Genomic DNA, 12,749 nt, shown 5'->3' with positions numbered 1-12,749 from the left:
TTACATTGCTTCACCCTCTTTTGCAACTCCTTGCATTCTTCATAGCATTCTGGTTTTGGATTTGCCTCAGAATATCTGTGAGCAGCACCCCTGTTGTTAATCAATGTTTGCATGTGGGAATGCTAAAATTATTTACTTCAGGAAATACAATCATAAAAATCTAGTTTGTTGTCTGCATTGTTGTGCTTTTAGTAATGCAGCTCTAAAGTCATCATTCACCAATGTTCCTTTCTCAATAGTTGCAGAATGCTGTGACCTTCCAAAACCAAGCACAGTCACAAAAAGTCTTCAGTTCCTTATAACTTTTGTTAACTTAAGTTAATAACAGGAAACTTGACACTGTGGGGTGCAGTTGAAGCACATCTCATTGTTTCATTGGCTATATACATCCCCTACAGCCAGAAATAGTAATGGATGGAGCCTGTATTCACCATGTGAGATGGCAGGACACCTGGGAACTGTTGGTATCTGTGTAGAGTCCCCCACCCCAGTAAGCCCAGATGAAATCTTTAATTGTATTCACGGGTCCATGTGGAATAAATTATGTAATTACATATAAAAAATTTTGTACCCAGGCCAAGTGCTCTAAGATGTAACAGGCATTTGTTTTAAGTTAAAAATTGCATTGTGTGTTACACAGCGATATTACTTTTATTTTTTTTAAAGTGATCAGTTTCAATCACTAATCCAGCATGCTTGCTCCTACCCGATTCTCTCACTTTGAATTTGCTTCACTGGCAGTGCAAAGTAATAATACATTGTGTATTTCTTTTACCTGTATACCGCTGCCAGTTCTGTGAAATTGGTCGTTCTTGATAAACTTTCAGCTTTCTGGCAGCTAACAGTCGTTACACATGTCTGATTGTATAGGAGGACCCCAACATGATTTGTTCCTGTAGGCCCAGCAGAGCATGCCACAATAGCATCAATATTGGAAAAAGTGCTATTAATACACGACTGTAGTTTGAATAATGTATTTAATTTCAGTTTACACTGTATATTTTCTGTTTCAGAAAACCAGCCTGAAGAAAACGCTGATGACGACAGTTCAAATCCTGAAATGACAGAGATGAGATTTATTCCTGATGACAAAGGAATGCTAGATGCAATGTACCATGCTATGTGTGAATGCCAAGCTCTGCATCCTGATCAGTCTGAAAACTATGATGGTACGTTGTTATTTTATTCTGTGTTTCTTTTTTGGTAGAACATTACATTTCACATGCCTTTTGCTTAACCCTTTCAGACCTCTGGGTTCAATTGTATACATTAACTTTTACTGTGTCTTAGCCACAACAGAAATCTTTTTCTCCAATGGAAACCTCAGGTATACATTTGTGAATGTTTGATCTTTCTGTTATGCACAAGTGTTGCCAACTGCTGGCCATCACTATATAAATATCAACTACTCAGTGTACTGTGCGCAGCAGCTTGTGATTGCCACAATACATAGAAGTGGTTGGTTAGTTATAGTCCACTGTATAATTAAATATTATTATTGTTATTTTGCATAATAACTAGTGTGGTAAGTTTGTTTATTGCAACATTGAATAGTTCAAAATTAGTTGTTTTAGTCCATGAAATGAAGTCAAGTGTAAAATGTAAATTTTGAAAATGCACACACATTTTTGAATAAATCATGCATCTAAAACCATTAAAAAATCACCGAAGACCATTGCAGCACAAAGGAAAAAAAAATTCCTCTATCCAGAAAAAAATTAGGTCTGAAAAGATTTAACTGGATGCAAGGAGCTGAAATGCTTTACTGCTGCTGCTGTTTTGGGCAAAATGTGTTGTATAATTCTATCTTTTTTCCTAAGTTAATGTATTGGCAGTATTTGTAAAAATATAAACTGTGTGGACACATTTTGCCACACCTAAATACACCATGTAACAGATGGGGAAATGGTGTCCTCTGACACTCGGTGGAACTTCAATTTAGAAAAAAAATGTGATGATGAGCCCCAAAATTTTTGAGCAATCTTACAGTTTTCTCATCCCCTGCTACCAAAACATGTCTTGCTGTTTGCACCAGGTGTGATGTTTCTTCATACGACATGCGAAGTTCATGTATTATTACCAGTCTACATTCTTTTTTGCCACAATAGTGAGAATGAATGGCATTAAAGAAACTGTGAAATATCCATAGCTGTAATTAGTTGCAGTTAGAGTATTTGAGGACCAACATTTTACTTTGAAAAGGATTATTTCTTGTAATGACCTGTGGCTTTGAAAAACAGTAGTTTTTGTAGGAGCAATTATAATCTTCATAATCATAGTGGAATGTGTGCAGTAATACTCTATAATCTGCACCACTGTGATGTAAATAAATCTCGCTTTATATTATTGGTTTTGAAATTCTCCTGTTGTTCTTTAGTCAGTATAGTTCCATTCTCTCTATGGAACAGAGTGGGTTACCAATTTCATTTGAGACTATGTTGTTGTTATGTAGCAAAGAAGGTAAATGTTTTTGTAGAAAAAGAAAGAAAGCAATGTAACTTATTTGCTACATAACAACATTGTGTGATTAATGTGCATTGAGAAACATAAGTGAATTTTCAGCAGCAGAATATGGTACACATACTGCTCTTCTTGCTCTGTAGAAGTACCTGTAATACCTTCAGATGATCTGCTACATCAGATACATACATTTTGTGACTGATGAACATAATAATTAATAATACAAGTCAAAACCTAACCTCTCAGCCACCTTAACACTGCTGCATGAAATCCCCAATGTAAAAGATGCTTTTCACTGATGATTGTTAACCAGTGGAACATATAGTGGATGGAAAGATTTTAGTGTCTGATGCAGATTTTATTTCTTTTGTGCATTATAATTAACAGTTAGTCACCGTAACATAGTCCACAATGAATGTAATGGCTGGGATACATGCTCTTGGACAGTTTGGTACTCTGACAGTACTCGCAGAATTGTTTATACTAGGGCAAATTTTCACTGGTACTTACGGTCTGATAGTTACTTGTGAGTACTTTCTGTAAGTGTCAGTCTTGTGAATCAGGTGTCGGAAGCATTTACGCACAGCAGGGTAAGTGTGTTTGTGAGAGCTGAAGGATTATTTTGTGCGAGGTTTTTCAGTCATTGTTCTCTGCTTGAAGGAATAGGTTGTGATGAAAGTGCATTGAGCTGCAGTTGAAGTTTTAATACTTTTAGTGGCAAACGAAGAACATAAATGACTATGTTTGTGTTGGATAAGAGAGTAGATTAGGCGGTGGGATGATTTTGGGGAATGTAAGATCTCATTGTAGAGCTTGTGATAAAATATCCATAACATGATTGAAATTTCATGAAAATGACAGCAATGGAGATGGGAGAAGTACTACTACTAATTGGAGCCAAAATAATTATGTGTAGATTCATTAAAGACAAGACTGCTGGTGACACTAAGATTTCTAGTGTCAGGTACCATACGTTTATTCTCTTGAATATTCGGTATCGTACCAATTGTGATGAAATAACATTACAGCAGATTTCATCTTAATACCTGTGTTTGTTTGAGAGCCAAATAGGGCGGATACGTGATAAATGAAGCATTTGTGGACATAAATTTATTTGATTGTTTCTACATGTATTGGCTTAACGAACCACTTGTAAATTTCTGAAGGTCTGTTCAACAACACCAAATATAATAGTATAATCAAACAATACTACATCAAAAAATTATAGATACAGCTGTATTACTTGGAGTGAAATGGCACTTTTCTAAGTTCTAGAACAATTACTTTCAGATAGAATTGCATTTGTTTCTCTGAATTTATTAAGCTATGCTATGAAACTACAGTGTCCAATTCCTTAAACTGTGGATATTCAGGTAAATTTCTTTTTTAGAGGTATTACAAACTTTGCTTGTTATTTCAGTTCTTGTAGTGCAATACTTTACTGTCCATACTGCTGGTCTTTCCTCATGCAAACCAATTAAATGCTCAGCTTTGTCCTGAGTCCAGCTCCTGGCAGCTTTCCTTACCACTTTTTCTGTGGACACATCACTGATATTTACTTCATGTAATATCCGTCATGACAGTAGTCTCAGCTGTCCCGACAGTGCCATATACAGTCATAAAGCAGGTATTTGTAGTGTCTTTTAGGTGCAGTGGATAATGCATAATCTCTCATTCGTATTAATGTAGGATCAACTCTTCTCATAACAATTCTTTTTCACCTTCTTCGTTGTGTATTTATTCTACATAATATGTCTTGGATGGTTCTGTAAGTTATGTTATGCATTACATTGTTTCATTCTAGAACTTTTGAAATGGGTTAACCCTTGCACTTGTCATGTACGATTTAGAGTGGGCGATTTCTTCACTCAGAAATAGGCCAAAGCCACAAATTAAGGGCTCAAAACATGCAGTTTAATGAGTAATTTTGTTTACTTTGTGCACGAGATTGGAAAAATACATTACCAAGATATGGTAGTGTGGCAAAATACATTACCAAGATGTGGTAGCGTAAAAACTGTCAGATATGGCCCAAATCTTGGATGCAGTATGACTGCTCAGCATTTGTGGAGCACTCTTCGCTCTCCAGAAATGCCAGTAGTTTTTCTTGCCTGAGAGGTATGGAGAGCAGCTCTCGAGGGATGGAGGTTTCTATCTATATGAGAGCTATAGGTGCTGTTTACATGGCATGAATTACTTGTAGAAGCTCTCTGAGAGTGAAAATCTCTCACTTGTATACCTAGTTTAAATGGTAATGTTAAACCAGTTTCTCACTGTTGTAACTATTATTCAAAATCGGACATTATGTAGACTTGCTGGTATTTCAGTATCAGTTACATGACGAAAAAATATTTACACTTTTCAGATTGTGAAGAAGATGAAATTTTTGGTGATGCTGAAGAAGATGAGAACGAAGATGGACTGTACAACATACCTGGGGATGTACCAATTATCATTAACAGTAAGTCAGATATGCAATATTCCATTACATAGTCCCCAAATAGAAACCCTGTCTGTAGCCTCACACAAACCTAATACTCCCGCCACCTCCAAGAATCGTCTGCAAAGGACCAATCCCCAGTCATCATCAAATACCATTCTGGATTGAAGCAACTGAATGATGTCCTTCGCCAAGGCTTTGATTATCTGTCACCATACGTGGAAATGGGGGCATCCTACCTATGGTCCTTCCCTGCCCTTCTGAAGTAGTATTCCATCACCCATCCAACCTATACAACATCCTGGTCTATCCCTACGCCACTCCCATTCCCAGCCCCTTGCCGCCGGGACCGTATCCCTGTTGTAGACCAAGGTGCAAGACATGCCCAATCCACTCTCCCAGCAATTACTACCCCAGTCCAGCCATGAGGCTAATTTGGGCCGAACTCTGCACATCTTTTGTGTCGCTATGACTACTAACCAGCTGTCTACGAGGATGAATGCCCACTGCCAAATTCTTGCCAAGAACAAAGTTGGCCATCCCTGAAACAACATGCAGCTGAGCATAACACTGCCTCACAACCAGGATCTAGATCGTTCCCTCTGCCACCAGCTTTTCTGAACTATGCAGATGGGAGTTATACTTACAACACATCCGCTGCTTCTGTAATCATCATGGCCTCAATCTCCTGTAACCCACTGTTCCCATGTCCTCCACCCAACAGTTTTCCCTTCCTCCATCCTGTTCCCCCCTCTCAGTTCACTTCCCTATGGCACCTTCAGCATGCTCCGTTTCCTACCGGCTCCAACAACTACGCTAGCACATGCATAGCCCAGCTGCTAACCACTCACCCCAATCCCTCTTTCTGCCTTTCCCTTTTCCACCCCACCTGACACAGTTCCCACAACAACCCAGTCTACCTGCTGGTTTTTTTCTCTCTTCTCTAGCTGGAAAAAGGATTACTCTGAAAGCTAGCAAGTTCTAACTTTCTGTTTGTGCTTATCACTGACTAAATGCTTCTGCTTTCCAGTGAGTGTCTCCTTTATACCGAAAGTATTTTTGACAAGGCAGGTTGTTGTGGCATGGTACCAGGGAATCAGCATCTCAGAAACGACAAAGCTAATTGCTTGTTCCTGTGCTGCTGTTGTGGGCATCTATAGAAAGTGGTAGGAGGACTGTAGACGGAAAGGTGTTGGACAGCCACACCTCATCGTAGAATGTGGAGGTCGGAGCATGCCTGCTCAGGATAGACAGCAACTTGTAGAAGGTTTGACAATGGAGTGCAGTGCTGGTGTAAGCACAAGTGTTTCGGAACACGCTGTTCAGTGCACAGTGTTGAATATGGGGCTAAGCAGCAAGACAGTCTCTCCGTGTTCCCATGTTGACTCAATGACATCGTCAATTGTGATTGCAGAGCACGCAGGATTTTAACGATTGGATTGTTTTTCAGTGAAGGCATGTTGGCTGGTCAGTCAAATAAAGTTTCTTGTTGCTCCAGGTCAAAGTTTGTGTCCAGATTCGTGGTCATTCAGGCTAATGGCTGCTACAAACATGCACAATTCCATGGACACCGGCAGATAGGGGCAGTATTATGCTATGAGTGACATTCATCTGGGCTCTATTTGACCTGACTGTAATCTAATTTACTATGATGGCTGTGGACTGTATGAGCATTATTGTAGACCTCCTATGTCTCTTTATGCTTAGTCTACTGTGACAGTGATGGTATCTTCCAGCAGGATAACTGTATGTGTCCCAGCGCCGAAATTGTGCTACATTCGTTTGAGGAGCATGGTATTGAACACCTGTTGGTGTCTTGGCATTCAGATTCGTGTGATCTAAATATGATGGGTCACATCTGGGGCACTGTTGGGCACAAGCTCCTCAACTACAAACACCTGGTCCATAATTTACAGGAATTGCATGAACTGTGTGTAGACATCTTGTACTCCTGGAAACCTACCAAGGACTTGTTGTATCCATGGTATGTAAATTTGCTGCTGTATTGCGTTCCAAAGGTAGACAAATATGCTGTTAAATAAGTGGTCATAATGTTGTGGCATGTCAGTGTATTACTTCAGTGTTGATGAAAATTGCATTTAATATGAAACACATCAGATGAATTCGCTGTTGTGAATAATGACTAATGTCAGCTGTAGAATGGAATGACGACAATCAAAATTTGCGTAATTCTATTCTACAGTTGATGGCAGTCATTCGCAATTGCAAAGTCATCTGATGTGTTTTATAACGGATGTGGTTGCCGCAGTGCATCATCATCAGAATAACACAGACACATCTATATCATATTTAATATATAATTTAATGGAATCAGATCAGGGTAAATAATGATTATCGAATAAATGGTTATGCTATAGAGGTGTACACTACCTTTGACGGTATTATCCAATATTATACCTAATGAGCAAGTTCTTTGGTGGACTGGAATCCCATTGGGTATTTTGGGTAATTAAAGTTGCAAATAATTACTGATATACCTGTCAACCAGTATTATAATATGAGCCTAAAAATACTCAGTGCATTATTGTTCTTGTATTCCAAGAGCCATTGCACATAAACATGTTATAAGGAATGCGCGAAGCTTCGTGTGTAAGATGACAGCTTAATTCAGGGCATTATCTAAGTTCTTGATTGGTTTAGTTTAGTAAAAGCTGCAGTCCCATTGTTCAGCTTTCTCTGTTATAGATTCAGTTGCCCAGTATACATTGTATTTCATAGTTCCTAATATGAGGGGTACAAATATATATATACACAAATTGTTTACAAAACAACCTTATCCTCTTCAAAATACACTGCGGTACAACTTATACATTTGTCCCTTCAATGCTTCCACTGTTCAAAAAAATTTTTGTGGCTATCTTTAGAAATTTTATTTTCGCTATCTTTAGAAAAATTTTTTCCTTGTCTTCTTCAACGTTGTCAAATCGATGTTGTTTCATGCTCTTTTTTGTGCATGGAAATAAGAAAAAGTCGCACAGAGCCAGGTCAGGTGAGTAAGGCAGTAAGGGGCAGCGAAAAACTGTCTAACAGAGATGGCTGTGTGTGCAGGTGCATTCATTGTCATGGTGAAAGAACCAGTCTCCTGCCTGCCACAAATTTAGGTCTTTTCTGATGAACATTGTTACAGTCTTCATAAAACTTCCGATAGAAAGGTTTGATTGATGCTCTGACCTGGGGAACAAACTCGGAATGAACTAAGCCTTTGGCTTCAAAAAAGTGAATCAGCATTGTTTTGATGTAGGACGTTTTTTTTGATGGGGTGATGATGGCGTCTTCCATTGGCTTTGACTGTTGCTTTGTTTCTGAGTTGTAACCATAGCACCATGACTCATCACCAGTAATGACCTTTGACAGAAAATCTTGATCAGTTTCAAGCTGTTGTTTCAAAGCATGACATATTTCAACTCGACATTCCTTTTGACTGTCAATTAGAACCTGAGGAACAAACTTAACAGTAACCCTTTTCATTTCCAAATTTTCCATTAAAACTCGCTGAACTCAGCCTCCAAGATAAACCACTGCTCTCTGACAGTTGATCAATTGTCTGTCGACAGTCTGCGAGCATGAGCTCTAGAATTTATTCAATATTTTCTTTGATTTGCGCAGATGACGGACGTCCAGAATAAGGTTTGTTATCAATCAACATGTCAGCACTTTTAAATTGAGCAAACCACTCATACACTTGAGTTTTTCCCATAGCATCATCTTGGTAAGCTGTTTTCAACATTGAAACAGTTCAGCACCATTTCTACCATGTAAAAAACAAAATTTCATGGCTGCACATTGTTCACTCAAACTTACCTTAAAAACTGAAACTAGAACAAAACAGTGCTAGCAAAAAAAAAAAAAAAAAAAAATCAATGCAGAAGAATAGAACAAGCCAGGCTGACAACACAGTGGCACTGAACTGACAGTGAGTTGTGCTACATGCACCTAGTGGCAGAAATGCATACTACACAAGCACCGTCCATGGCAAAGTTATCTCGGTTTTTCGGGGTATCCCCCTCATACGGGCTTCCAGGGGTTGTAGAGGGGACTTTATAGGCAAAGTTTTGACAACTTGACAACCATATCTGGAAGTGTACCGGTTGGATATAAAATAAGTTTCAAGATTGAATCACTTTCAGATCTCGTACTTCACAGCATGTGTGGTGTGGACAATGTTAAAAGTACCCATCATTGGATCCTCTTCTGTGTAATGGAGGACTTGCTTTTTGTAGTTGAGAGCACCACAGTTAATCCTCGTAGTTGCGAATGTGCCTGTTTCTTGCAGCCATTGTTGTAGTTGGGTGAAAATAGTATATGACATCTAAATTAAAACACGAGTTCATGATTGGCCATCTTTTTGTTTGTTTGTTTGTCAGTGTATAGTGGGCTGGGAGATTTGTAAGTGATGCAAACCATACATTTCCAGGTATGTTCCTTGTCCAAACTTTTTCAACATGAGACTCGTAATTGTCACGCCTTGTTAAGTTGTATTTCACCAATTTAGTGAACCTTCACTTGATATACAAAACAAAGATCATGTGACTTACCAAACAAAAGTGCTGGCAGGTCGATAGACACACAAACGTACACAGAAAATTCTAGCTTTCGCAACCAGCGGTTGCCTCCTCAGGAAAGAGGGAAGGAGAGGGAAAGACGAAAGGGTTTTAAGGGAGAGGGTAAGGAGTCATTCCAATCCCGGGTGCGGAAAGACTTACCTTGGGGGAAGAAAGGACAGGTATACACTCGAGCACGAGCACACACACACACACACACACACACACACACACACACACACACACACACATTTGTAAAGGCAAAGAGTTTGGGCAGAGATGTCAGTCGAGGCGGAAGTACAGAGGCAAAGATGTTGTTGAAAGACACGTGGGATATGAGCGGCGGCAACTTGAAATTAGCGGAGGTTGAGGCCTGGCAGATAACGTGAAGAGAGGATATACTAAAGGGCAAGTTCCCATCTCTGGAGTTCTGACAGTTTGGTGTTAGTGGGAAGTATCCAGATAACCCGGACAGTGCAACACTGTGCCAAGATGTGTTGGCCGTGCACCAAGGCATGTTTAGCCACAGGGTGATCCTCATTACCAACAAACACTGTCTGCCTGTGTCCATTCGTGCGAATGGACAGTTTGTTGCTGGTCATTTCCACATAGAAAGCTTCACAGTGTAGGCAGGTCTGTTGGTAAATCACTTGGGTGCTTTCACACGTGGCTCTGTCTTTGATCGTGTACACCTTCCGGGTTACAGGACTGGAGTAGGTGGTGGTGGGAGGGTGCATGGGACAGGTTTTACACTGGGGGCAGTTACAAGGGTAGGAGCCAGAGGGTAGGGAAGGTGGTTTGGGGATTTCATAGGGATGAACTAAGAGGTTACGAAGGTTAGGTGGACGGCGGAAAGACACTCTTGGTGGAGTGGGGAGGATTTCATGAAGGATGGATCTCATTTCAGGGCAGGATTTGAGGAAGTCGTATCCCTGCTGGAGAGCCACATTCAGTGTCTGATCCAGTCCCAGAAAGTATCCTGTCACAAGTGGGGCACCTTTGTGGTTCTTCTGTGGGAAGTTCTGGTTTTGAGGGGATGAGGAAGTGGCTCTGGTTATTTGCTTCTGTACCAGGCTGGGAGGGTAGTTGCGGGATGCGAAAGCTGTCTTTCCGCCGTCCACCTAACCTTCGTAACCTCTTAGTTCATCACTATGAAATCCCCAAACCACCTTCCCTACCCTCTGCCTCCTACCCTTGTAACCACACCCGGTGTAAAACCTGTCCCATGCACCTTCCCACCACCACCTGCTCCAGTCCTGTAACCCGGAAGGTGTACACGATCAAAGGCAGAGCCAAGTGTGAAAGCACCCAAGTGATTTACCAACTGACCTGCCTACACTGTGACGCTTTGTATGTGGGAATGACCAGCAACAAACTGTCCATTCGCATGAATGGACACAGGCAGACAGTGTTTGTTGGTAATGAGGATCACCCTGTGGCTAAGCATGCCATGGTGCATGGCCAGCACATCTTGGCACAGTGTTACACCGTCCGGGTTATCTGGATACTTCCCACTAACACCAACCTGTCAGAACTCCGGGGATGGGAACTTGCCCTTCAGTATATCCTCTCTTCTCGTTATCTGCCAGGCCTCAACCTCTGCTAATTTCAAGTTGCCGCTGCTCATATCCCACCTGTCTTTCAACAAGATCTTTGCCTCTGTACTTCTGCCTCGACTGACATCTCTGCCCAAACTCTTTGCCTTCACAAATGTCTGCTTGTGTCTGTGTATGTACGGATATATATCTCTGTGTGCGTGCGTGCGTGCGCCCCCCCCCCCCCCCCCCCCCCGGGTGGGAAACTACCCCTAAAAGGTGGAAGAGTCAGCGTGCGTATACCTGTCCTTTTTACCCGTAAGGTAAGTCTTCCCGTTCCCGGGATTGGAATGACTCCTTATCCTTTCATCTTTCCCTCTTTCCTGAGGAGGCGACCACTGGTTGTGAAAGCTTGAATTTTGTGTGTATGTTTGTGTGTCATGGATTGCTGTACAAATTTCTTTTGAAATGAGCTTATTAGATGTTCCTATTTCAAAGTTCTGATTTTTCCCAACCATAATTTTTGATAGGGCATTGTTTGAATGCTGGAAAATGGCTAAATGTGCAATATGAAACAGTTTTGCTGCTGTTTTAATAAATACAGACATTGAATGTTACCACTGAAGAAAGAGAGTAGCTAGTAACAAGAGTATTTTCTCTAAAACATGGTGGCATTAAGGGCTTACTTACACAGTTGAACTGGAATGACAATGCTAATGAATCATTAACCAATTAAACTACTAGGCTGACTCGCATAAAAGATAAATGAAACATGGACATTTCCTCATCTCTTGTAATATCTGGATGAGCAATAGGGGGCTACTAAATTGCAAATAAATTTGGATAATCAAACACACGGATAATTTGTACTCGTGTAAGAAGTTTCTTCTAGTGTGGAAAAGCAGACAGAGTTGGTGGGCACCTTCCTTGCCCCCGGGTGGGAAACTACCCCTAAAAGTTGGAAGAGTCAGCAATGATAAGACATGAGGATGCAGAAGGCAATGTAAACAACTGTATTAAAGACACAAAATGGATCTCTACATGACTTGTGGGCCTATAATTAAAAAAGTGTCATTATGATCTCTGCCTTGGCAAAAGAATTCGGGTTAGTCCACCATTTGACTCTGTTGGAGCAGACTGATAAGGGGAGGTGACAGTTAGAAGAGTCAGAGCATGGAAAGTCAGAAGTTCGAGCATGGTAGTGAATCGTGGAAAAAATGGGATACTGAAAATAATGAGTTTGAAAATATATAAAGCTGTGGGCATCACATGTGAAGTGGAAAGGACATCTCTGAAAAGGACAGTCACTGATGTTGGACAGATAAACCTAAGTACAATGAAGGTAATTGGAAAAAAAAACCTCCTTGGGCCACAGAAGGAATACTTCAATAATACAAAAAGGATAGTTGCTACTTACCATAAGCGGAGATGCTGAGTCACATATAGGCACAACAAAAAGCCTGTCAACCAAGTAAGTTTTCAGACAAAAAGGCCTTCATTGAAACACACACGCACACGCATGACACAGCCTCTGGTTGCCGAGGACAGCAGCAGTGCATGATGGGAGAAGCAAACTGGGTGGTAGGGGTGAGGAGGAGGCTGTAGCATGGATGAGGATGGTTAGCAGGATAGGGGTGGGGCAACGGTCCTCCTACTCTGCTAAACCTCCCCAGCCTCCTCCTTCCCCCACCACTCAATTTGCTTCACCCATTGCCTGCTGCTGCTCGCAGTCTGGCCTTGGCAGCCAGAGAC

General features: G+C 40.9%; 1 protein-coding gene across 1 annotated transcript in view; it reads left to right on the top strand.

Moving 5' to 3' along the window:
• Positions 1–12,749, top strand: part of LOC126336817 (methylosome subunit pICln) — a 55,716-nt gene that overhangs the window by 36,531 nt on the left and 6,436 nt on the right. Inside the window, exons 3-4 of the mRNA XM_050000876.1 lie at positions 1,014–1,169; positions 4,826–4,921. Coding sequence (XP_049856833.1) covers positions 1,014–1,169; positions 4,826–4,921 — 252 coding nt within the window. The remainder of the gene's footprint in view (positions 1–1,013; positions 1,170–4,825; positions 4,922–12,749) is intronic.

Source organism: Schistocerca gregaria, chromosome 2, assembly GCF_023897955.1.
Source record: "Schistocerca gregaria isolate iqSchGreg1 chromosome 2, iqSchGreg1.2, whole genome shotgun sequence".
In the NCBI taxonomy this organism is placed as follows: Eukaryota; Metazoa; Arthropoda; class Insecta; order Orthoptera; family Acrididae; genus Schistocerca; species Schistocerca gregaria.
The sequence above is the reverse complement of the archived record's forward strand: the minus strand, read 5'-3'. Positions and strand labels throughout refer to the sequence as shown.